The 25,172-nt window shown below is 38.7% G+C and overlaps 2 protein-coding genes across 11 annotated transcripts; one reads left to right on the forward strand and one right to left on the reverse strand.

The window, feature by feature from the left end:
* Nucleotides 1–38: 38 nt before the first annotated feature.
* Nucleotides 39–21,520, reverse strand: LOC104894861 (LL-diaminopimelate aminotransferase, chloroplastic-like). Of its 8 annotated transcripts, none has more exons than XR_007270489.1 (8): nt 20,831–21,520; nt 20,670–20,746; nt 20,507–20,560; nt 17,033–17,146; nt 13,220–13,321; nt 12,173–12,223; nt 1,337–1,463; nt 39–527 (listed from the first exon to the last, which is right to left on the reverse strand). XR_007270489.1 is itself a non-coding variant. In XM_048637661.1 (8 exons), exons 2-8 carry the CDS (start codon nt 20,715–20,717, stop codon nt 443–445), a joined length of 723 nt encoding a protein of 240 aa, XP_048493618.1. In that variant the 5' UTR covers nt 20,718–20,746; nt 20,831–21,520; the 3' UTR covers nt 39–442. The 8 variants fall into 8 exon arrangements, 3 of the variants coding, with proteins under 3 accessions (XP_048493618.1, XP_048493620.1, XP_048493619.1); XR_007270488.1 differs by having other exon boundaries at nt 1,305–1,463; XR_007270486.1 differs by lacking the exon at nt 1,337–1,463 and adding an exon at nt 2,627–11,183.
* Nucleotides 21,521–21,673: 153 nt separating this feature from the next.
* On the forward strand, nt 21,674–25,026 carry LOC104894835 (uncharacterized). 3 transcript variants are annotated; one of them, XM_048637660.1, is made up of 4 exons: nt 21,674–22,205; nt 22,306–23,078; nt 23,187–23,791; nt 23,874–25,026. In XM_048637660.1, the coding sequence occupies exons 1-4, from the start codon at nt 21,929–21,931 to the stop codon at nt 24,058–24,060; spliced, it is 1,842 nt and encodes a 613-aa protein (XP_048493617.1). In that variant the 5' UTR covers nt 21,674–21,928; the 3' UTR covers nt 24,061–25,026. The 3 variants fall into 3 exon arrangements, with proteins under 3 accessions (XP_048493617.1, XP_010679477.1, XP_010679476.1); XM_010681175.3 differs by having other exon boundaries at nt 22,306–22,812; nt 22,918–23,791; XM_010681174.3 differs by having other exon boundaries at nt 22,306–23,791.
* The last annotated feature ends 146 nt before the right edge of the window (nt 25,027–25,172 follow it).

Genomic DNA, 25,172 nt, shown 5'->3' on the forward strand with positions numbered 1-25,172 from the left:
TGAAGTTAGATATTGATCTGAAAATAATACTAAATAAATTTAATGCCACTAATCAATATTTATAGACTTCTTTGCAAGATCCAACTTAACAAAATTAATTCACATTTGTAGAAACCTTTTGGAGGGTTGAAGATGAAGTTATTTACAACATATTTCAAGCTGATAATGTAAGAAGTAATTTACAACATATTTCAAGCTGATAATATAAGAAGTAATTTACAACATATTTTCAAGCTGATAGTACATGGGGCATAAACAAGTTCTGGACGAACTCAAATTCTGACCCTGCCAATAACATTTGAAAATAGAATGTGTTGGAAGCTTGATAAAAGAAAAAAAAATAATGGAAGAAGCAAAAAAGAAGCATAAAGCAGAAAGAAAATATGCACATCATTATTCAAATTCTTCGACAAACAAGGCAAGATGGCCATGATCCTTCAAGTTAGCGCTTTTGGCCCGACAGTCCAGCCAAGACGAACACCGGTGAATCCAGCATACTTAGAAAAGGAGGCGGTCTCAATAGCAACCTACACTAGCCATGACCACAATAGGTTAAGATATCTACAAGCTTTCTGTGGTCAAATAAAGACATCAACTAGGAGTATACAGAAACAATGCATGCATGATATATCAATAGGTCAGATGGATACGTTGTACTCAAAAGGAAGACCTAGTTAACTCCAGCAGAACTAATTAGATGTCGGACACAACTTGAGAGATATTATGCTCATCAAGCATTATTCTGGGAAACATAAAAACAAAAAGATCCAGAACTGAATACTGCATACCATTAAAATGCTTTATAAGCAAGATAGTTTTAGAAACCTACATCTAAACTGTCCAACAAGATATAATTTAAATCTCATGGAGAGCGAACTGCTAAGGACAAAAGGTGTATGCCACCAAAAGCATTAATAATGGTCAGTCATAGAAGTCAGAAAAAGTACAAAAGAATTTACTAAAACAGCCAGAGCAACGAGAAGTCGAGAACACATCATTTTTCCCTAAACCAAAGGTGTTTATTAGCAATTATCCAAATTAACCATGTTCCCTTCTACCTAGAAAGAAAATAATTGTGAATATGGCAATGGAAAACCAAGAAACCGACTGACAATTGGAGGGTAAATTTGAGTTCAAAATAAACCAGTTCACTGATGGAAAAAGTCAGAAGATGGTGACCAGAGAAGAATTGAGATACAAGGGTTGTTTTATATTACTTGCAATCAAATAAACTTTTTTTTGTGCTGATAAGCCTATTCAAATCACAAGTTCGTAATTCTATGGAGAAAGTAGAGAAGTCATACTTGTATGGAGAAACAGAGGGATGGGTACATACATTTCCCCCCCTCAACTTTGAAGAGTGACTGAAGCACTTGGCTCCAACCTATGTTGCTCGGACTTGGCCGATCGATTTCTGAAACTTTTGCATGATTTTTGTACAAAAGGTGTCTTAAGTGTCATACCTACACATAAGTGTCAGTAACCAACACGGATATTTGAGGTAAAATGAATAGTCAAATTAATGTAGGCTCCAACTAAGCAAAACCATCGAAAGAACTTGGAGCACTCGTTTGGTTCAACATATTTGGGCTCCAAACAACAGAATCAATTATATATTATCTTTCTTCTTGTTTGGTTCAACCCCTCCACAATCCATTACCATTACTCGGTGGTAATCTTACATTCCCTCCCCCTCAAGTAACAAAACCCATTCCCTTTTCATTCCATAACTTGAACCAAACACCCAATAAAGGTAACAATCTTTTACCATTCGTTCCCTTTCCATTACCATAGCTTGAAACAAACAAGCACGTAGGTTTATACCTTGAACAATAATGTCCTCGAAAAATCCACCAATTTAATCTCACTTGTTCATAAACCTACATTAGCAAGCAACCTGGACATCTTTCACACATCCTGGTTGAACCCAGTCAACCAACAAGCCGGAAAATATGGGAAGCTAAAAAGCCACCGAGAAAGCACCCAAGGGCAGTGAAGTAAGAAGTCGGTACACCTACTTGCATACAGGGGGAGAGTGGGAGAGGGGGAGAGCTGACCAACCTGGCCCAAGTTGCGGCCCTTTGTATTATAGGCTATCCCCCCAAAAGTTCAAGTTGTAAACTTATAGTAGCATACTATACCTTAATGTTTAACTTACTTCAGCGTTAGCGTTGCTCTGGAGTTTTTTGCCTGTATGCAGTGAGCCCCAGGTTCAAATCCTACTAGCCCATTGATCTTTTCTTTTCTAGAAATTACCCTTTTCTTGTCTTTTTCCATAGATTGTTCACCATTCATATATTTACAATCTTATCTTCTTATATTATCTTTTTATTTACTTTTCATAATAATATCACTAAATGTTTCCCTTTTGAACTCAATTCCAGAAGTCTTACTGCTTTTCTGTTAAATTTCAGATTGGCATGCAGAAAAGATTTGATGTATTCCACTTTTTTATAACAGTAAAATCCTACATAGTAAAGAACAAACAACCCACCTTCAAGAATTCACTCAGCATTGTAACTAATCGAATACAAAGAATTACATATTAGTGAAATCATCGTAACGCTACACTAGCAGCAGGAAATGAAGTATAACACACTAATAAGATCAAGCAACATTATATCACCTCCTTGGCTCCAGGAATTTCAAATATTGAGCGTGGGCTGTCATCTGAAATATACATAGCATATGCAGAATCATAGACAATAATTGACCCATTGTCCTTAGCAAATTGCACCAATTCCGTTAGTTGCTCTCTTGTTGCAGCAGCACCAGTAGGATTGTTTGGTGAGCAAAAGAAAATCAGCTCTGTCTAGCGAACAGCAGGAAAGAAGCCATTCTCAGGAATACACTTCATGTACTCAATCTAACCATACTTCTTCAAACAATCCTGATATTGTCCTGTCTGTCCCATTGTAACAACTCAAGTCTACATACGCCTGCAGCCCAAAAAGAACCTTCCAGATTCGATGGTTGCACGACAAAATAATAAATGGGTGGTTTGATGACCATCTGGGCAATTCAGATGGTGGGAAGCAACCGGGATACATTATAAGTCGTGTCGCACCTCATAGGAAGGTTCTTGGCGAAAAATATGACCGGGGCCAGAGGAGCCCTAGAACAGTCAAAATTGAAGCCTATAAGTCACGCTTTTAGACGTCCACGGGACCTATGAACCGAATGTCCTGTAAAGTCTCGAGGGGACATGGAAGGTATATTAAGGACTCCCACGGCTTTGAACGGACACAATAACAACATTTACGACTGTTTCGGGGTCATTTCGTGGCTGCACAACAAAATCATAAATAGATGTTTTGATGGCATTCTAGGGCAATTCAGATGGTGGGAAGCATCCGAGATTCATTATAAGCCGATCCGCACCCAATAGTAAGATTTTCGGCGAAAAATATGATCGTGTCCGGAGGAGCCCTAGAACGGTCAAAATTTAAGGCTATAAATCATGCTTTTAGATGTCCACATAACCCGTGCACCAAATGTCGTGAGATGCCTCGATGGGACATATTATGGTATATTAAGGACTCCTACGGCTTTGAACGGGCACAAGAACAGCTTTTACGACCGTTTCCACGTCATTCCGTGGCTGCACAACAAAAATAAATGGGTGGTTTGATGACATTTTTGGACAATTCAGATGGTGGGAAGCACCCGGGATGCATTATAAGTCGTGCCGCATCCTATAGGAAGGTTTTTTGCGAAAAATATGACCGGGCCCGGAGAAGTCCTAAAACGGTCAAAATTGAATGATATAATTAGACATCCACGGGACCAGTGCATTGAATATCGTGGGATGCATCAAGGGGACATGGGATGATATATTAAGGACTCCCACAACTTTGAACGGGCACAAAAATAGTTTTTACGAACGTTTCGGGGTCATTTCGTCTGCATGACAAAATAATAAATGTGTGGTTTGATGGCATTTTGGGACAATTCAGATGGACCCGAGATGCATTATAAGTAAGTCGAGCCGCACCCCATGGGAAGATTTTCGGCGAAAAATATGATCGTGTCCGGAGGAGCCCTTAAACGGTCAAAATTGAAAGTCACGCTTTAAGATGTCCACGGGACCCGTGCACCGAATGTCGTGGGATGCCTCGAGAGGAACATGGGATGGTATATTAAGGACTCCCACAAGTTTAAACGGGCGTAAGAACAGCTTTTCCGATTGTTTCGGGGTCATTCATTGGCTGCATGACAAAATCATAAATTGGTGGTTTAATGTAATTCAGGGGCAATTCAGATGGTGGGAAACACTCGGGATGGATTAAAAGTCGTGTTGCACCCCCTAAGAAGGTTTTCGACGAAAAAAATAGCCAGTCCCGAAGGGGCCCTAAAATGATCAAAATTGAAGCCTATAAGTTACGCTTTTAGACGTCTACGGGACCTCTGCACCGAATGTCGTGGGATGCCTCGAGGTGACATGGAATGATATATTAAGGACTGCTACGGCTTTGAACAAGAAAAAGAACAACTTTCGCGATCGTTTAGGGGTCATTCCGTGACTGCACGACCAAATCATAAATTGATAGTTTGATAGCATTCTAGGGCAATTCGGCGAAAAACATGACCCGACCCGGAGGAATTTTGAAACAGTCAAAATTAAAGGCTATAAGTCACGCTCTGAGACGTCCACGGAGCCGTGCACTAAATGTCGTGTGATGCCTCGAAGAGACATGAGATGGTATATTAATGACTCCCACGACTTTGAAAGGGGGACAACAACTTTTACAATTGTTTCGGGGACATTCTGTAGATGAGCGACAAAATCATAAATGGCAGATTTGATGCCATTTTGGGGCAATTTATATAGTGGGACGCACCCGAGATGCATTATAAGTTGTGTCGCATCCCAAATGAAGGTTTCCTGCGAAAAATATGACCTGACCCGGAGGAGACTTAAAACGGTCAAAATTAAAGGACAACTTCTAGATTGACCTAAATCACGCTTTTAGACGTCCACGAGACCCGTGAAACGAATGTCATGGGATGCATCGAGGGGACATGTGGCGGTATATTAAGGACTCCCACGGCTTTGAACGGGAAAAAAAACAACTTCTACGACCGTTTAGGGTTCATTCCGTGGATGCACGACAAAATCATAAATAAGTGGTTTGATGACATTCTAGGGCAATTCAGATGGTGAGAAGCACCCAGGATGTTTTATAAGCCGTGTCGCACCCTGTAGGAGAGTTCTGAGTGAAAAAATATGACCGGGTCCATAGGTACTCCAAAACGGTCAAAATTGAAGGTTATACGTCACGCTTTTAGACATCTATGGGACTATGTACTAAATTTCATGGGATACCTCGAGGGGACATGGGATGGTATATTAAGGACTTCCACAGCTTTAAACGGGAACAAGAACAACTTTTACGATCGTTTCGAGGTCATTCCGTGGGTACACGACAAAATCATAAATGGGTGGTTTGATGACATTCTGGGACAATTTAGATGGTGGAAATCACCCGAGATGCATTATAAATCGAGCCGCACCCCATAGGAAGGTTTTTGGCGAAAAATATAACCGTGCTCGGAGGAGACCTAAAACAGTCAGATTTAAAGACTATAAGTCACGCTTTTAGACGTCCACGGGACCCGTGCACCGAATGTCGTGGGATACCTCAAAAGGACATGGGATGATATATTTAGGACTCCCACGACATTGAACGGGAATAAAAACAACTTTTACGAACGTTTCGGGGTTATTCTGTGGCTGCACGACAAAATCATAAATGGGTGGTTTGATGGCATTTTGGGCAATTCAGTTGGTGGGAAGCACCCGGGATGCATTCTAAGTCGTTCGGCACCCTATAGGAAAGTTCTGAGTGAAAAATATGATCGGGCCTAGACGAGATTTAAAACGGTCAAAATTAAAGGCTATAAGTCACGCTTTTAGACATCTACGGGACCTCTGCACAATATCGTGAGATGCCTCAAGGGGACAAGGGATGGAATATTAAGAACTCCCACAACTTTGAACGGACACAAGAACAACTTTTAAGACCGTTTCAGGTTATTATGTGGCTGCACGACAAAACCATAAATTGGTGTTCTGATGGCATTTTGGGGATATTCAGTTGGTGGGAAGCACCCGGTATGCATTATAAGTCGTGCCGCACCCAATAGGAAGGTTTTCGGAGAAAAATATTATTAGGCCCGAAGGAGCCCTAAAACGGTCAAAATTGAAGGCGATAAGTCACGCTTTTAAACCTCTACGGGACCCGTGCACTGAATGTCGTGGGATGCCTCGAGGGGACATTGGATGATATATTAAAGAGTCCAACGACTTTGAACGGGCACAAGAACAACTTTTAAGATCGTTTCGGGGTTATTTCGTGGCTGCACAACAAAATCATAAATTGGTGATTTGACGTCATTTTGGGGCAATTCAGTTGGTGGGAAGCATTATAAGTTGTGTCGCACCCCAAAGGAAGGTTTTTGGCGAAAAATATGACTGGGCCCGGAGAAGACATAAAACGGTCAAATTTAAAGGCTATAAGTCACGCTTTTAAACGTCCACGTGACCCGTGCACCGAATGTTGTGGGATGCCTTAAAGGGACATGGGGTGGTATATTAAGCACTCCCATGACTTTGAACGGGAATAAGAAATTTTACGAATGTTTCATGGTCATTCTATGACTGCACGACAAAATCATAAATTGGTGGTTTGATGACATTTTGGGGCAATTCAATTGGTGGGAAGCACCCGGGATGCATTATAAGTCGTGCTGCACCCTATAGGAAAGTCCTGAGTAAAACAAATAAGCGAGCCCGGAGGAGCTCTAGAACAGTCAAAATTGAAGGCTATAAGTCACACTTTTAGACATCTACGGGACCCGTACACCGAATGTCATGGGATGCCTCGAGGGGACATTGGATAGTATATTAAGGACTCCCACGACTTTGAACGGGGACAAGAACAACTTTTAAGACTATTTCGGGGTAATTTCGTGGCTGCACGACAAAATCATAAATGGGTGGTTTGATGGCATTTTGGGGCAATTCAGTTGGTGGCAAGCACCCGGTATGCATTATAAGTCGTGTCGCGCCCCAAAGGAAGGTTTTCGGCGAAAAATATGACCGGACCCGAAAGAGACCTAAAACGGTCAAATTTAAAGGCTATAAGTAACGCTTTTAAACGTCCACGGGATCCGTGCACCGAATATCGTGGGATGCCTCAAAGAGACATGGAGTGGTATATTACGCACTCTCACGACTTTGAACGGGAATAAGAACAACTTTTACGAACGTCTCATGGTCATTCTATGACTCCACGACAAAATCATAAATGGGTGGTTTGATGATATTTTGGGGCAATTCAGTTGGTGGGAAGCACCCGGTATGCATTAAAAGTCATGCCGCACCCCATAGGAAGGTTTTCGGTGAAAAAAAATAAGCGGGCCCGAATGAGCCCTAAAACGGTAAAAATTGAAGGCTATAAGTCACACTTTTAAGCATCTACGGGACCAGTGCACAGAATGGCGAGGGATGGCTCGAGGGGACATTGGATGGTATATTAAGGACTCGCCTGACTTTGAACGGGCACAAGAACAGCTTTTAAGATCGTTTCGGGGTTATTCCGTGGTTGCACAACAAAATCATAAATTGCTGGTTTGATGGCATTTTGGGGTAATTCAGTTGGTGGGAAGCACCCGATATGCATTATAAGTCGTGTCGCACCTCATAGGAAGGTTTTCGGCGAAAAATATGACCGGGCCCGGAGGAGACCTAAAACGGTCAAATTTAAAGGCTGTATAAGTCACGTTTTTAGACATCTACGGGACCCGTGCACCGAATGTCGTGGGATGCCTCGAGGGGACATTGGATGGTATATGAAGGACTCCTACGACTTTGAACGGGAATAATAACAGCTTTTACAACTGTTTCGGAGTCATTCCGTGGCTGCACGACAAAATCATAAATGGGTGGTTTGATGGCATTTTTGGGCAATTCAGTTGGTGGGAAGCACCTGGGATGCATTATAAGTCGTGTCGCACCCTATATGAAGGTTCTGGGTGAAAAATATGACCAGGCCCGGAGGAGCCCTAAAATTGTCAAAATTAAAGGTTGTATAAGTCACGATTTTAGACGTCTGGGATGCCTTGAAGGGACATTGGATGGTATATTAAGGACTTCCTTGACTTTGAACGGACATAAGAACTTTTACGACCGTTTCGGGTCCATTGCGTACCATTTTGGCCCAATAACACACTTAACTTCTTTTTTTTTTTTTGCATTTAGGCCCTACCGTCCATTTTTCATCACACCTAAAACATAAACCCTTGTCAAGTTTGTATTGTAACTCATCATTGAGTCTTCTTATCTCTTCGACAGGTTAGGCTATGGGTATGTGGTTGTTGGTGGATCTAGATGGTTGGTTTGAGTATGTAGTGAAGTGGAGTGAGGCTACACGCTGGTTGTGATGAGACATGAGTAGGTGGATTTTTGTGGGTGATTGGTTAGGCTATAAGAGTGGGTTGGGCCAGTGGTGTAGGAGCGTCACTCCTCCCACCTTTTCTTCGGATAGTAGTTGAGTTTGGCTTCAATTTGAACGCCTAAATCCATGGTATGTGCCAAAGATTTAGGCCCAATAATTCTAAGCTCATTCTTGATGTCTTCTTTCAGCTTACTTACAAATTAGGCATGGTCTATAGTTTCTGGTATGCCTTCTAACGGGGCTAACAATTCAATAAACCTCCTAATATACTCCACTACTCCACCCCACCCTCGTGCTAAAGGCTGAGCCACTTCTCTTGGAGGGATCCGAAACTGGCGCAATATCATAACCTTCATCTCCGACCACCGGGAGATCGGTCGGCGACAATTCTCCCATTGATACCACAATAAAGCGTCCCCATCGATGGAAACCACCGCAGTTGCAACTTGCTCTTCCTCCGTTAACCGGTAAAATTGGAAGAATTGCTCCGCATGCATGAACCACCCATCAGGATTATCCCCCCAAAAAATGGGTAGATCCAATTTTTTGGCCCTCCAACTTCCACCACCGCAAAACCCACTAAGGTACCCAACCTCATCTTCAAACTCCTCCAAGCGATGTTCCCTTCCACCTCTCCCTCATTGGTAGCTCCTCCACTTCGCGAGGTGAGTGATCTCCCCTGCCTTTCTCGCCATCGTCATCTCTCCGGTCTCCTCGGTTTTATAACTCGAGGCGCCTCTTTGCCAAAGTTGCTTAGTGGCCGACTCGAGGTTAGTGGCGATACGAGCAGCGAGTGTTTGCTGTTAGTGGCGATACGAGCAGCGAGTGTTTGCTGTAGCGTCTCGAGTGCTCGAGAACCCGCTGTAGCTACCTCCTCACTTAGCGAAATTCCTTGCTACACTTGCTCGATCCGCTGGGAATGGGTTGCCACCATGTTTTCTATCGCCATAATTCTTTCTGATACCAAATGCTAAGATTTAGGGGATCTCAACTAGGCAAACAGTAGAAAAATACAATAAAAAATAGCACAATAGTAGGATAGTTTTGTATTAAGCAAGATTTAAGAATCTCCTCCTAACACCCCTTACTTTCGAGAGGCAAGGTTCTCTGCCATTAAATCACTCTCCATTCTAATTTCTGGATACTTCCCTCTTTGGGCGAGGCCCCTATTTATATATTTACACACATGCCTTTCTCTCTCTATTACTCATAACTAATTTCTGTTATGATGTCAGGAATTATGCTATTCCTCCTCCACTCCTATGTTGCCTTCTTTCACTCCTATGTTGACATGTGTCCCTCCATGTGTGAAGACGTCTGGACCCTTCCTTCCTCTCTTCCTTCTTGCATATGTGTAGATAATAGATGAGTGAGTACCGGGCTTAGCCGTATCAAAGTCTCAAAGATAAGCAAAAGAAGAAAAGAAGAACGAAGAAGAGAAGATAGGGGAAGAGAAGTGAAAGCAGGAGAGATGAAAGTCGTAGAAAAAGAGAAGATCAAAGAAGAGAAAGATAAAGAAGATTGCTCGACTGCAAAAGATGGGTCGGGACTGATGGTGGATGGCTCCTAGGCACCCTATGTGACCTCCAGTAAGTGTTGACAGCCATCAATTGTCACCAAATCTTGAATTACGAGTTTTTTCCAAATTTAGGGTTTCTTACTCACGGTTCAAAATGATGAACATAAATGCAATTAAAGGCAAGGTAAGTTTACAATTGAAACTTCACTGATTTTTTAAAACTTTTGACTCAGGTTTACTCTCCCTCCTTTCTCTCCTTAACGAGTAACAAGTCACTCTAGAGCATTTTTGGCATACAATAGTGAAGATTATTTTGAAATAATCCATAGTTTGAATCATTAAAAGCGGATGGGTCATAGTTGGGATTTGCCAATTAATTTTTCACAAGGAAATAACCTCTCCTATGTTACCCGGACTCGCCTAGGAGTGTCGAGTTTGGGTACGGATCCGAGTGTCGGGTACGACACTTCCAAAAAATCAGGACACGGGGACACTGTCCGGATTTTGGACACGGGTACGGGTATGGCAAAATTAATATTCTATAATATAAAATTCAATAATTAATCTGGTAATTCAGATTTTATAAATGTCTGTTTGTAATATACTAATAAAATTAAGGTATTTGTTTAAAAACAAAAAGAATAACAACCTAGCCATAGGCTAAGAAGAACAAAAATGATTTTTAAAAAAAACAGAACCAAGGAAGGAATTGAAAAGAGAGAAAGAAAAATAAAAAGAAAAAAGAAAAGTAAAAGAAGAAATGTCACGTGAAAACAGAACAGAAGAAGGAGAGAAAGAAAAAGAAAAGTAAAGGAGTCACGTGGACTCATAAAGGAAAAGGAAAAGAAAAACAAAGAGAAGGTGACTAGGTGAGGCGAGAAGTTCGAAGAGAGAGAAGAAGAGAAAAGTGAAGAAAGGATACAGCAGTAAACATACCGACGAGTTTGAACCTCCGGTGGCGAGTTTGAAGCTCTGGTCGCTGAGTCAAGGTGAGTTATCGCCTTTTCCTTTTCTCCTCTTCTTCTTTTCTTCTCTTCTCCTCTTCGAACTCTAGGGTTAGAGAATCTAGGGTTTAGAGTCGCCGTGTCCGAGGGAACTTTACCGGATCCGACACGTATTTCGTACCGGTGTTGGTGTCGTGTCGTACCAACACCGGTATATGGAAAAATTTGCCGAGTCTGGGTAACAGAGAACCTCTCCATTCTCTATTTCACAAAATTTATCGAATTAGATTGATGGTAACCTCAAAATCGTAAAGAGCACACTGCTCTTCTAATTTTAGTTTAGCAATAACAATAAACTATCTCAAAAAAATAAAAGTATGACCATGATTTATGAGCCCATAACATACATTAGTGACCGAAAGCCACTAATGTTCATAAGAGGTCTTTAGATAAAATTTAGATGAGGTAACCAAAGCTTCTTATTGCAGGCGCAAAATTATTACAAACACACGTCACACAAACATCTGCGCATATACACCCGCACAAAGAATACTAATATGTACTACCTCCATTTCCAAAAAATTAAGACCGTGTTTGAATTCTAACGTAGTATCGACCATGAAGTTATTAAATCATGTATTGCTGGTACATTGATAAATAATCTTGTTAGGCTTTTATATACCATTGTCTATTTTATAGATCACCATTCCATAAATTTAACCAAAATAATTGTTTTTTTAAAAGACGAAGACTCGTAGCTGAATATGAAGTTGTTTGCACTGATTCTAGAAAGAAATCGCAAAACAAAATTGATGGTAAAATCTTGTTTTAAAAAAAAGTTCGCCTATTATTTGGAAATGGAGGAATGTGATGTGTCTATGTAACTATATGAAAATTTCCCCTAGCACACAGAAGAATTTCATTCTCATCAACAACACAAAAAGAAAAGGACCCTAACAAATACTTCCTCCGTTTCTAAATAAGTGCAACACTTCTTGTTTTCAATGCATTATTTTAACCATTAATATCTTCAATTATCAATAAGTAAAAATCATAAAAAGTTGATATTAAAAAAATTCACATTCAGACGAATCTAACAAGATCCCACATGACTATGTTTTTCCTAAACCCTAAATCACTAAAGCTAATTAGAGTTTAAACTGTGAATAGTAAACACTATGTAAATGTTGCACTTATTTAGAAACGGAGGAAGTATATGAGAAGGTTAATGTTACACCAAACCAGCATACCGGATAAGATGGGTCTTGAACAGCTATTGATATATCTGATCCAAAAAGCATCTGTCACAGAAGAAAAGAGTACAAAACTTTAATCATAAACAAGAGAATGAGATAGAAGGTGAAACACTCAAAAAAATTCAACGCAATCTTGTTCGAACTACCCCCATGTAAACCCACACCACAGTTAACAATGAACAAATTACCACCAAGCTTTAGATCGATGTAGACTAGAAATATACACTCTCCATTCTTTTTCACTTCTACCACTTTAACTTTCACATTTGTCAGCATACAACTTTGGAATTACTAAAAGTTGTTATTTTGAAAATATACCATTCAGACAAATCCGATAAAATCTGAGTTCATACGAAGTAAAAAAAACATATGGTTAAATTAAAGTATGTGAATAGTACAAAAGTCAAAGTAATAATAGATTTAAAGGGAAAATATATACATTCGTTCCTTTGGTAGGAGCTTTTTTACTTTGGACACTGTAATTAACTTTCACCATATTCTCTTACTAATATACTTCCTTTGTTTCATAAAATTTGCTACAACGAGAAAGTTGGGAGTTTTAAGAAAAAGTATGAGTATTTTGAGGGAGAGGGAGAGGGAGAATGGGGGACCCACCCTTTTTAAATAAAAAAACATTTGTTAAGGAAAAAGTATGGAATTTTGAAGGAGAAAGTGGGAAACCACAAACATCATAAGGGTAATTTTTAGAAAGTTTAGGGGTAAAAAAGTTCATTTATGATATGTAGGAAGTGGTGTGACATTTCCATTTTAAAAAAGTGTAGCAAGTATTTTGAAACACATGAAGTATATATAAACAAATGTTGGTATGATAGATGTTTTATACACTTACTTCAATGTGTATTTTTCATAATATACAATTTTTGTATTTATAAAGTTTACACTCATAGATATAAAATTAATGGTCAAAGTTGTGCATTGACAAACGTGCAAGTCAAAACGTTGCCACTAAAAAGGAGGAATTGTATGTCACACTTAGCTCATCAATAATTCAAAGTTCATGTTACACGGATTAAAACCAACCTGAAGTCGTGATGTCACACTTAGCTCCGGCGAGACAAATATATCACCTTCTTCAATGTCGAGGCTTCCATAAAACGATGAAGCAATTGCATATCTTACTTTCTAGAGACATCAACATTGTTTATCATCTTTAGCCACATGCAATATAATTATAACAAAGCGAACAAACATATACGCAACATTGAAACATTTGACAAATTATGTAATTTCAGGAAAAGATGCATAATAATCAAATAATGTAATGCCTTCTTAGAATTTCTAAACAAAGAAACACAGGTAATCCACTCACAAAGTACTCAGCATCATGTATACCTCATCGAAGAGGTCCACATTGATGTAGTAGACGCAGCAGTTCACTTACAATTTGCAATATCCAAGAACTATCTAGCATCATGGAAGTCTCGCTAACTTTACCTTCAGGAGATTTTGAAGAAAATGGGTGCACAGAAAGGGCAGAGTGAAGACACGAAAGTGGTTTTCAAGAAGATAGAGAGCACCGGACAATAAAAAAAAATACTCCCACGCTGCTGTCACATCCGTACCATCTCCCAACTCCTAAGACTTTTTTTTCCGGCAACCAACACTTATCCTCCCCGAGTCCCCGCCACAAGGGCTGCACTCCAGCAAGCAAAGAAGCAGCTGCTAAATTTTATAGACACAAAGGCAAGGGTGCCATTTCCTTCCTTCTTAGCCTTGAATCTACTATTATACAGAGTGCTAACATAGTCCTTGAACGGACACAACCACAGACCTAACACTCGGAGCAGCTGATGCATTGAGCAACATGATTACAACTAATGGCCAAAAACAAAGTTTGCCAGCTTAGTGAAATGACCGAGGGAAGTAGCAAAATTATTTTATCACAATCTGAAATGATTGCAACTGATTGCCCTTTGGAACAAACAGAGCACATAACAGTGACACAAAGTCGTGGATGGCATGAGCACATAAGCATTACAAGATAGGAACTGAAGGACACCAGAAAATCCTCCAGCAAGGCTAAATTCGATAGGTAAAAAAGAATTAGATTAAAAACGCAACAAAGGAGTTCTCTCCCATGTACCAAAGGAGAACAAGGACAAATACGGCTAAAGCCTCAAGTTATGGGCAAGGCAATTTATAGAGGAAAGGCAAGTGACACTGAAAAACTGTAACTTCACTCCAGCTGTACGCAAGCCTCAAGCAATGGAACTCGAAACCTTCACAACTGCACACTAAGCCCTCTGCAATCCGTTGGTATACTTTGTTCTCCTATACCCAACAACAAGAACATTTTTCACTAGACATGGTTCAACCAAGCCAACCCAGAGAGAAAAACATGGTTGTGGTTGTGGTCGCGATAACGATCGCGGGAATGGCTTGTAATGGGGAAATATAACGTTTAGCGGCCGTCGCCACGTGAATTTTTTTTAAAAAAACATCACATGGCATTTTAAGCTTGTTTTACCTTTATATTACTTTTTACATAATACTATGTCCAAAACTGTTATAAATACAATATTTGGGGTACTTTTAATGATAGTCAAAAATATGATTCCATACAAAAGCTTGTTAGAAGTATAAAATGACACTACTCCAAAAAGAGAAAGGGAGAAAAAGAGAGCAATTAAAAAAATCACTGGCATTATGGAATAAAAAGAAAGGGGGAAGAAAGCAGAAGGGAGAGAAAGAGATAAGAGGTATTGACGTTTGCTAAAAAAAAGCATCTCACATGAGTAGGTTAGTGTCGGGTTTAAAAAAAGAGAAAGAAAAGATAAAGAAGATAGAGAAAGAGATAAGAGGTATTGACGTTTGCTAAAAAAAAAAGCATCTCACATGAGTAGGTTAGTGTCGGGTTTAAAAAAAGAGAAAGAAAAGATAAAGAAGATAGAGAAAGAGAAAAGACGATTAGATCGTAGGAGGGAGAACTAAAGAGAACGAGATGATGAGAACTAACCTCAATTAACCGCTGCCGTTCATCAGAAACTCTTGCGCCAGAAGATGCCGGACATATCTCGCCGGCAACCTCTGCAATGAACGGCGAAGCAGTGGCCCTCAATTGCCTCCCACACATATTAGGGTTTTTTCAAATTTAGGGTTTCCATTTTAGGCTCCAATTCAAAGTAATTTAATTGAGGGTAACTGCTCGAATTTAAGTTCTAAACCCTAGGTAAGATTTTATTTGAATAGAAATGTTTTTTTTATATTCATTTCAGATCTTGGCATTTTGCTCGTCTTTTTATCCTTCGGCTTGTTCTTCCCATCTGGTCCTCTGATAAATAACGTCTGTTATATTAATGTAATGGTTTTAGAACATCATGAACCCGTTACGTAAAGGTCAAACGGCCGAGTTTGGTGTGAATTTCAATTCACCATTCTATAACAGGATTTTGCGGAATGGCTGAGTTTTTCTTCCATGGTTCGACCCAAAAAACGGTAAACAAAAGAACCAAAGAGGAAGAACGAAAGTGCCAAATAGAGGAATGTCATGGACAAAAAAAGAGGAGACGATTAACACATACCTTCTACTTAAGGCACAAGTAGCAAAGACTAGTAAAGATGAAGTTCCTTCTCCTAATTGATCATAGAGAAAGAAAATCAAAAGCTCTACTCCATACTTGATCCAAGTAAGTGAAGCACATTACCGTACTCAAATCTTCTAAGATAAGTAAAGTAGTGATATTAATCAAAATGATGCAATGAGAGAATTATTTTTCTTTTCAACATCTCATAGAGGTATGAGACGAACTTCTAAGAAAAATTTTCCTACAAAATAAATAAAGAAAATCTTTAACCCAGCAAGTACTATCTAAACCATGCTATTAAAACTTGGCTGCATCACGGCATTATAAGGGTTTTGCGTTACCACAACCAAGAGAGGCCCTGCAACAGTAGCAAACCATCTTTCTCACAAATGTGGTTCCACTTCCACACCATCACTTTAATCGTGGTCACATCGAGATTCAGAATCATGCTCCGAACCAAGCTAGATAGTTTCTTATCACTAGGCTCACGTCCAAACTGGACTTTAATTCTTAGTATTCCTAACAGACATAAAACCTAAGGATTATATTACCCTGGGTCGAGAGAGCCTACATAGAATTTAATAGTGGGTCACAAAGTTTTGTGTTTCTTTCCCTAAAAAGGCTAACCAGCCTATACAAAGATCAGGCATAACAGCCCTCCTACTTGATCCTCCAAATGCCAGCAGAATTGGTAGTTGAATTTAAGATAGGAACAACATACATAATGCAAATTTTTTAAATAAAAAAAAGGGAATAAGGAAACAAAAATTGCCACATACCTTTTCACCTTATTCAGCCCCACAACCACTATAACCTTCTAGCATTGACAGGTCATGTGCTCTCTACAAGTTTGGTACACACAAAAATCGTTCAAAGAAATGAAAACAAAAATCTGGAAGCAGGACAAGAACATAATACAGACTACAGAGACAGATCATATTTTACTTTGTACACTAAATTGTAGTACAGGTCTCCACATAAATGCATTAAAACCATCCATCAAATTCTAAGGCAAATGAAACATAGCATAACCACCAAGAAGAATATAAGAAACCAGCCAACTAGACAACTTCTTTTTAAGCCTAGACAACTTTTTTGTAAGCTCACAAGTTACTACTAGACAACAAGGCTTAGCTATTTCAAAATGTTTGTAAGCATGTGAACGAGACGACTAAAAGAATATACAGTAATTATTGAGTCAGAGCTAAATGATGAAGCAACATTAGATAAATGCCAAACTTGGTATCAATGAAATAGAAGAACCATAAGATTCTAGAGTTGCGATTTCAAAAAAAAAAAAAAAAAGTACCTTAGCCATAGATGTTATAATGTCAGGTATAGGCTCAGTAGTGTCACCAATTCCAAGGCTTATCACTTGAGCATCTGGATATTTTACCAAGTGTGCTGCTCTTCTTTTGGCAATCTGACCACCAACAACAAGACGTGCAAGATAAAGAGCATGATTAAAGAAAAAACTGAGTAAAGAACACACTAGATAATCCATTTCAAAAACCATGAAATCAAGTTACATCAACAAAACTGGGGAAAAGATTGAAAGTCACACAGAATATATTATGAATGATAGCAACAACGTTAAAGGAAAAAAAAATCCAAGAACAGGAATTTCAGCCATCAAGCATTCAGTTTAGTAGCTTTAGGGGAGGTTTGGTGCTCTGGTTATTAATAGTGTAGAAACTGGATTGACACGATCGAAGAATCAGGTGTAGTGCTCGAACTTGAACCTAATACCTTGTGCTTGGTTCAAAACAACGATCAACTTAATCTCCAATCTGATGTTATTTTTACTTTTCCGAATCAGGTTTCAAACTATATATATTTATTTTAATCTTGCTTTTTTCATAGAATTCTCCAGTACTATATATATATATACTATTTCTGTTTCTAAATAACTGCAACATTTTCCATTTCTCTTCCCTACGACTACCACCACCCAGACCACTACTCCCTTTCTCTTCTGAACCCTTCTCCATCCTCCCCCATCTCTCTATCCTCTAAACTAAACCTCTACACCTTTGAACCACCATTTTACTCACCCAAAATCACCACCGGCGGCCGAATTCCATAAGTTCCTTAAATCTTCATTGATTTTTGAATTTTGAATTACCACTCCTCCTCTCTCCCAATTTCTTCATTTAATAGAAATTTTTCGTAGATCTACAAATTTCATTTTGTACGCCATGGCTTTGCCTCGTAAGACTTGTCGGAGTTTAGGCTTAGAAAACGAAGAGACTGAAATGGAGGCGATTGCAGGGAAGAGAGGTTGTGAAGAGAGACTGAGAAAATGGAGTTCGTTGGTGGCCTTTATCAAGAAAATCTCCCCTTGATTTGCACACAAGGAGAAGAGAGTTGAGGAGAGAGACTAAGAAAATGGAGTTCGTTGGTGGTTTTCATCCAGAAAATCCCCCCTTGTTCTTCATTGGTGTTGGTGTGGGTGGCAGTGGTGGTGGTGATGGCGGTGGTGATGAAAGAAGGCGCCAGCAAGGAGTGGTATTCGTGAAAGAAGGGTGGCAGCGGCCATGGTGTTGGTGAAAGATGGGCGGCAGCCGCAGTGGTGGTGGTGGTGGTCGGGATTGTGGGTGGGTGGTGGTTTGGTGGATAAATCACATAGATTAATTGTTTAATCTTTTGTTTCATTGTAATTAAATTCCCATTTTACCTTGTAATTGTGGTCCCCAAAAATCCTTCTCTAAAAACATTGGTATTTGTGTCCTTTCTCTATGTTGCACTTATTTAGAAACGGAAGTTAGTACATATATATTCCCTCCATCCAGCGTAATATGAACATACACCAAAGCCCAATTGCGCTGGAGCATTTCCCATTCCAAAAAAAAATTGCATCACCTGCGTAAGATGAATCTATTCTAAGCCAAAATATACTCCCTCCATCCAAATATAATTGTTACATTCACCCCAATCTAGAGGATATAGTGTAACAGATTGGCTTAGGGGGAAAGGGCACTTTTGGTAATGCAATATAATTCAGAAAGAACTTCGATGAGATTGCAAAGAGGTTGTCAACAAGGCTCTGTGAAGACATAGGGCACATAATTGATAAGACTTTGACAACAATCAAACGTGAGATTCAATTTATTAAAGAGGAGTTGAAGGAAGAGGAACTCAAAGAGAAAGAGCTCATGGAGGAGCAGATTGGAGAAGATTATAAAAGAACTGAAAACAGCCTCAAATATGTTTTGAGTGAATCTGGTTGCTCGATTGGTACATATCAGTACATACTTCTCTTATTTCTATAAATTACAACACTTTGACCTTCATCCTTGCCAACTCATAACTTCAAACAACAATATATTATTAAAGGAAGTTGAAATTTGAAGAAGACACGTTAAGACAAAACAAATCTATTACACTACTTATGGACACTTATTTTTATGTATTAGTTTTGAAATATGGTCAAATGAGATACGTGAGTAGCGCCCGAGTCAAAGTGTTCTAATTTTAGAAAAGAAAAGAAAAGAAAAAATAAGTAACATACTGAATGAATTAGTAGCTTAATACTCCCTCTGGTTTTTAGTATTAGTTTACTCCCTTTCCTTTTTGAGTCAATCCCTTGTTAGTTTACCCACGTTTTTCCTTTTTTAGAATGGTCCTACAAATTGTTTATTATTATCTTTACCTTCTCACTCTACTTTTCTTGACCCACAACATTAACTTTAATACAATATGGCAATATATAATACTTTATCTTTTCTTCTATGATCCACATACCTATTTTTCCTAAAACTTTGTGCACAAAAAAGTGGGTAAATTAATAAAAATCGAAGGGAGTACCTGTCATGAATATACAGTATAATAGGCAATCAAGTAAGAAAAATAAGGTATCAAATCAACTATTATAATTTATTAAATATAGTTCAGCAAAAACAAGGTGTTCCCTAGAACTTGCATAAACAATTCAGCGTGAGATAAGCTCATCATTTTTTATGGCTAAATTCTTCTACGGGTATCAAAGTTGAATAGAATAAATAAATGAAACAACTCTCAAGTATGTATTTAGTTGAGTAGCAATGCCTTTTATGAAATCTTGAAGGTAGTTAGTGGCAGGTAGCTTAAGTTTATGACGAAAATTGGATAAGGCTAGGTTCTCCTCTTACTTACAATAATGATTTTGAGCTTAAATAAACTAGGATAGAGCTTAAATAAACTAGGATAAGAAGAAAAAAAGTTCAATGCAACAAAAATAAGTATAATTCAACAAAAAAAAAAAAAAAAAACTTAGTTAATAAAAACAAGTTAGAAAAAAATGCAAGTAATAATAATATAGTAAATGTAACTTTTGTTTAATATTAAAGGGATAGGTTTTTTTCCCTGAAAAAAAGGACAGGTCCCAATCTGCGATAGTTTCTCGTCAAGTTCGTTTAGGCTTTAACAAAAATGAAAGATAGCACAAAGCTCATCAATTTGCATCAACTTGAATAATGAATATCCATCTAAAATAATATAATGACCCTTTTATATAGGGTCATTAGGTTAGCATAAACCCTAAACATAAGATAAAAACTTAAGAAAACCTTAACTTCAGAATAATAGTATAATATTACAATGAGGAGCCCCGTCCATCCAACTCACATATTAAACCCACAAAATCAACTTATATGATGTTGGCTTGTAAAAATACCCAAATATTAAAAATCATATGCAAATAATTAAGTTTGAATTTCCCATTTAGTTAGGCATCATTAGTTCAAGAAGAATAAGAACATAGAAGTATAATGACAAGTAAAAGTAGTAAAAAGTAAAAACAGACCTCGGGGAAGAGATAACCAGCTTGAAGCATAGCCATATTCGAATTTCGTGAGACCTTAGTTGTGTAAGCTTCATCAAAAGTAGAAAGCAACATCAAATAGGAGGTAATCCAATAAAAATGAACTCAAATCAAATTGAAATGTAGATCAAGGGGATAGGAGTACCAGTGTGTTCAGCAGATGGAGTTGCAACACATTTGCAAACCCCTGCATTTTTTACTCTACCATAAACAATATGAGCTCTGCAACTCAGCATAATACTATGTTAATAAATAATATAAGGAAGAAAAAAAAAACATAAAGGAATTGTGAGAGCGAAAACGTACCTGGAAGAATTAAAATTGGAGGGGGAGAATAAGGAAGACGAAGAAGAAGAAAGGGTCGTTGACACAATTAAGTGATAATTGAGTATTGACTACTGCCATTGTTGCAATTATGAAAATACAATCGACGGAAAAACTAATTAGTCAAAGCTCAGGGAGCAATGGAAGCACAGAGAAAGAGACGCAAAGCAGTAGACTGGTAGAATGTAGAGAACCAGATTAGGGTTTAAACAAGGGTTCCTGATGTTTTCTAATTTGTGTTTTGACATTGTGATTAGGTAAAGATAATCGGAAGGAAGCATAAGAAACTGAATTCTCCCTAATTTTAAGGTGACTTTTTTTTTTTGGAACAATTTTTAAAAAAATTCGGCAATATTTATAGATTATACTTCTATACGAATCTATTGAATTATTTCACGATTTATTTAAGGTTTTATACTAAAGTATTAAGTATTAATTATTAGACCAAGTGATATGTAGTGATATTATCTCAAAGTATAATATCAATAAATAAAAAAAACTGGGTTGTTAAATGCAGCTATTAGTTAAAACAAATGAGTGTTTCAATTGATAAAATTAGTTAATTAGTGAGATGTCAAATTACTTAGGGTGCGTTCTCTTTACATTAATAAATTTAATTTGGTTTAGTTTCAGGTCTAATAAAACCAATTCAGCTAAGTTTCAATCAGGTCCAATCAGATATAATAAGGTCCAATAAATTTTTCAATTATTTAAGCAATCCCAATTCCTATTGAATTATTGCTTATTATCAATCTCTCAATACTGAGATATTGGAAGTATAATTGACTAATTGAGGCACTTGAATACTTGAAAAGTAGGCGACGCGTTGTTTGTGTACGGGAACGGGAGTGGGACAGACAAAGTGAAGTAGTCAAGAAAAGGCCCAAAAAGGCACTAATCCAAGAAGTATTAACTTATAAGATGGGGCGTTTAAAGTTTAAAGACTAAAGAGGGATAGAGGATCACAATTGACAGGAATAAGGAAAGGCGGACGAGAGAGAGAGAGAGAAGGAGAAGGTGCGCAGTAGCAGACAGCAGTAGAGTAGAGAAGTAAACAAGTGTGTGTAGCAGACAGAAGAGATGGGAGGAGAGGAGGGGGCGGCAGAATTGTTACAGGGGAGGGCGGAGGCAGACTATCGAAAGGCGAAGACGTCGGTGTGGTGGGATATAGAGAACTGTCAAGTGCCAAAAGGATGCGATCCTCATTCAATCGCCCAAAACATCACCTCTGCCCTTATTAAATTGGATTATGGCGGTTCCGTTTCTATTTCTGCTTACGGCGACACCAACCGCATTCCTTCTTCCATTCAGCACGCCCTCTCCTCTACCGGCATCTCCCTCAATCATGTACCTGCTGGTCAGTCTTCTTTCTTTGTCTTTCCAATCTCAATTTTCATCTATCCTAATTTCTATACTAGTATATATTTATACAATCTTCACTTGCTTCAATAAACCAGGTGTTAAAGATGCCAGCGACAAGAAGATTTTAGTTGATATGCTCTTTTGGGCTGTTGATAACCCTGCCCCTGCTAATTACCTCTTAATTTCTGGCGATCGCGATTTCGCCAATGCCCTTCATCAGTTGCGTATGAGAAGATACAATATTCTTCTTGCCCAACCCTTTCAAGCCTCTGCCGCCCTTGTTGCTGCTGCCAAAAGTGTCTGGTTGTGGACCACTCTCGTTGACGGTGGCCCTCCTCGTTCGGACAATGCTAATGCTAATGCTAATGCTAATGCTATTTCTGATAATAATAACAATAATACTCTCAACCTTCATATGCCCGATAACAACCTTCTTTCTCATTTGCCTCCCAATAATCCCACTCCTGCTCCCAAATTTAACGCCCCTCCCAGAACTGCCCCAGGGGATTCTAAATCTAAACCCGTCTATGTCCGCAAGAACTCCAACCAGAACCATTCAAGTCTGCAAAAAGCCCAAAGCATGCCTCCTGAGGCTCTCCAAAGTAAGAAACTAGATTATACTTGCCACTTGGACCATACTGAACCTACAACACTTAGAAAAGCCCCACATGAATTTTTTGGTGCTAACAACCATATTGCCTCTGCAGGTCCCTCTACTTCCAGTAGCTTCACTGCCAATCTTGACCCTTCTGCTAGGAGTAGGTCTGACTTCATCGCAAATCAACGACCTCAATACTCCTATCCATCTAGGCCTACCAGTGTTCCTGTTCATTCTAATTCCGCTCCTGGAAACCTATATCCATCAAATGCAAGTAACCATACTATCAATTCTGTGTATTCCAGACCTGTAGGTCCTCCTATCTCATCAGCTTCTTTCACTAGTGTCCCTGATATGGGTAAATTGTGCATATCTCAGCACCCGAATTATATCCAAAATCCTCCTAGCTTTTCACAGCAAGCTAGAGGAGAGCCTAAGCTAAATCCGCACAGGTATTCAAGCTCTGTGAACCGAAACTTGCCGCACAAAGGCTCTAATATGCATTCAAACCATCCTTCTTACCGGAATGGACATTCATCTGCTCCTGCATCTACTTCATCACCTTTGCCCACCACCAACGTCGCTTCAGGTGCTCGTGTACAACATGGAGCTGGCACAATATCACCACCCTCTGAATATGAGCAGGGTCTTGCCGGGCTTATCTTGCTTGCTTTAGACAGCCTTAGAAAGGAACAGATTACGCCAACTGAGGCAAATATAACAGACTCTATCCGCTTTGGAGACACAAAGCACCGTAATACTGATGTGAGAAAGGCCCTGGACTGTGCAGTTAAGCAGAACATGGTAGTGAAGCAAATGCTGGGTCAAGTTCAGCTATATGTTATTAAGAAGCAACTGGTGTGGAAGTGTGTAAATCCAATGGGAGCCAACCCTAACGAGTACCCAAAGGAAACATGGGATAAAGTTAAGGAGTTTCTTACTTCTTCTGATGGACGATCAGCCATAATTGCTTCAGCGTGCGGGTAATAGTTACTTTCTATTCACTATTTGTTAATTATAGCTTCTTGGAGTTTAATTTTGTTTATTCTTATAATATCTACGCAGGTATGAAGCTGCACTGATCTTGAGAAATTCATGTCTACAAGATCTTTCTCTGGGCAAAGCGCTCCAGATATTGAACATGCTAATTGCTCCAAAGCGATGGATAAAACACCATCCATCAGGATGGCAGCCCGTTACCATTACACTAACCCAGGGTAATGTTGCAACAGGTAATGAATCCGGTCCTTGATTGAGGATCTGCTAAAGGGATGGAAAGTAATACAAATATTATAATTTTGTCCACCATATTGTCATGCTCTTATTGGTGGACTACAAAGAAATCTACTTTGAGGTGCTTTATAGCTTTTGTCAGATTGAAGGGAACTTGTTTACGGGATGTGGGTGGCAATGATTGGTGTGGGTGGAGTATTGGTGTTTATGTTTTTATCTATGGAAGCATTAATCTTCTCTAGAGAAAGGGAAGGTTGTATGGCAGTCTTCTCTAAAAAGTAAGTTTTAAAGGCTCCAGAGTTAGTATCTCTGTGCACCACAAATTTTATGCTACAAATTTATGTTACAAATTAGGGGTATATGTCTGCGCTTCAATATGAATTATTGAGGCATTACACATTTCTGTCAACTTAAGAGTATGTAGGATATTATGAAGCCAGCATGGGGCAGGTTAAGCAGGACATAATTGAAACGGAAGTAATCAAAAGTGTTTCTGTTCTGACTGCATTGGAAGTGCTTTAAGATTCTAAAATATCAAAAGGTTTGCTGCTTTTGTTGATGGTAACATTATGCTTATTACAAGCATAATTTAGCGAACAATGAAGCTACGACTCAACTTTATGGATAATCCAAGACAATGGGCAAAATGAAGTATGTTGGTGGCGTATTAGGCGTGCTCGGTGGTTATGTGCATGAAGCATACGTATCAGCTGAATGCATATTCTGAAGACTTCATTAGATCCAATGTATTGCTTATGAGTCTTTCTTTTTGTTTCTTAAAAAATTATGTTAACGCTCTGTAAATTAGATTTTAGAATTCTTTGTTTCCGTTTGTAACTTGGCTTAGATTTTGAAATGGTCTTTTTTAGGATTCTCTGCCGCGTTTGTTAATTCAACAATAGTTTGTATTCACTTTTATTTAGCTGCGTACCAAGACTATGCCAAGTGTTATTATTGTTTGTAGCAATGCTACTATCGTTTCTCACCATAATTGTACAATTATGCTTTAATCGTCTATACATTAATTAGTGCCAGGATTGGTATATTTTCGTGGACTAAAATTTAGGTCGGAAAACTTATGTGAAAACATGAGAATAGTAAAATAGTAGTAATTAATTTTCCTAAAAATAT

The sequence above is a fragment of the Beta vulgaris genome, chromosome 5 (assembly GCF_026745355.1).
Source record: "Beta vulgaris subsp. vulgaris cultivar EL10 chromosome 5, EL10.2, whole genome shotgun sequence".
NCBI classification, from domain to species: domain Eukaryota; kingdom Viridiplantae; phylum Streptophyta; class Magnoliopsida; order Caryophyllales; family Amaranthaceae; genus Beta; species Beta vulgaris.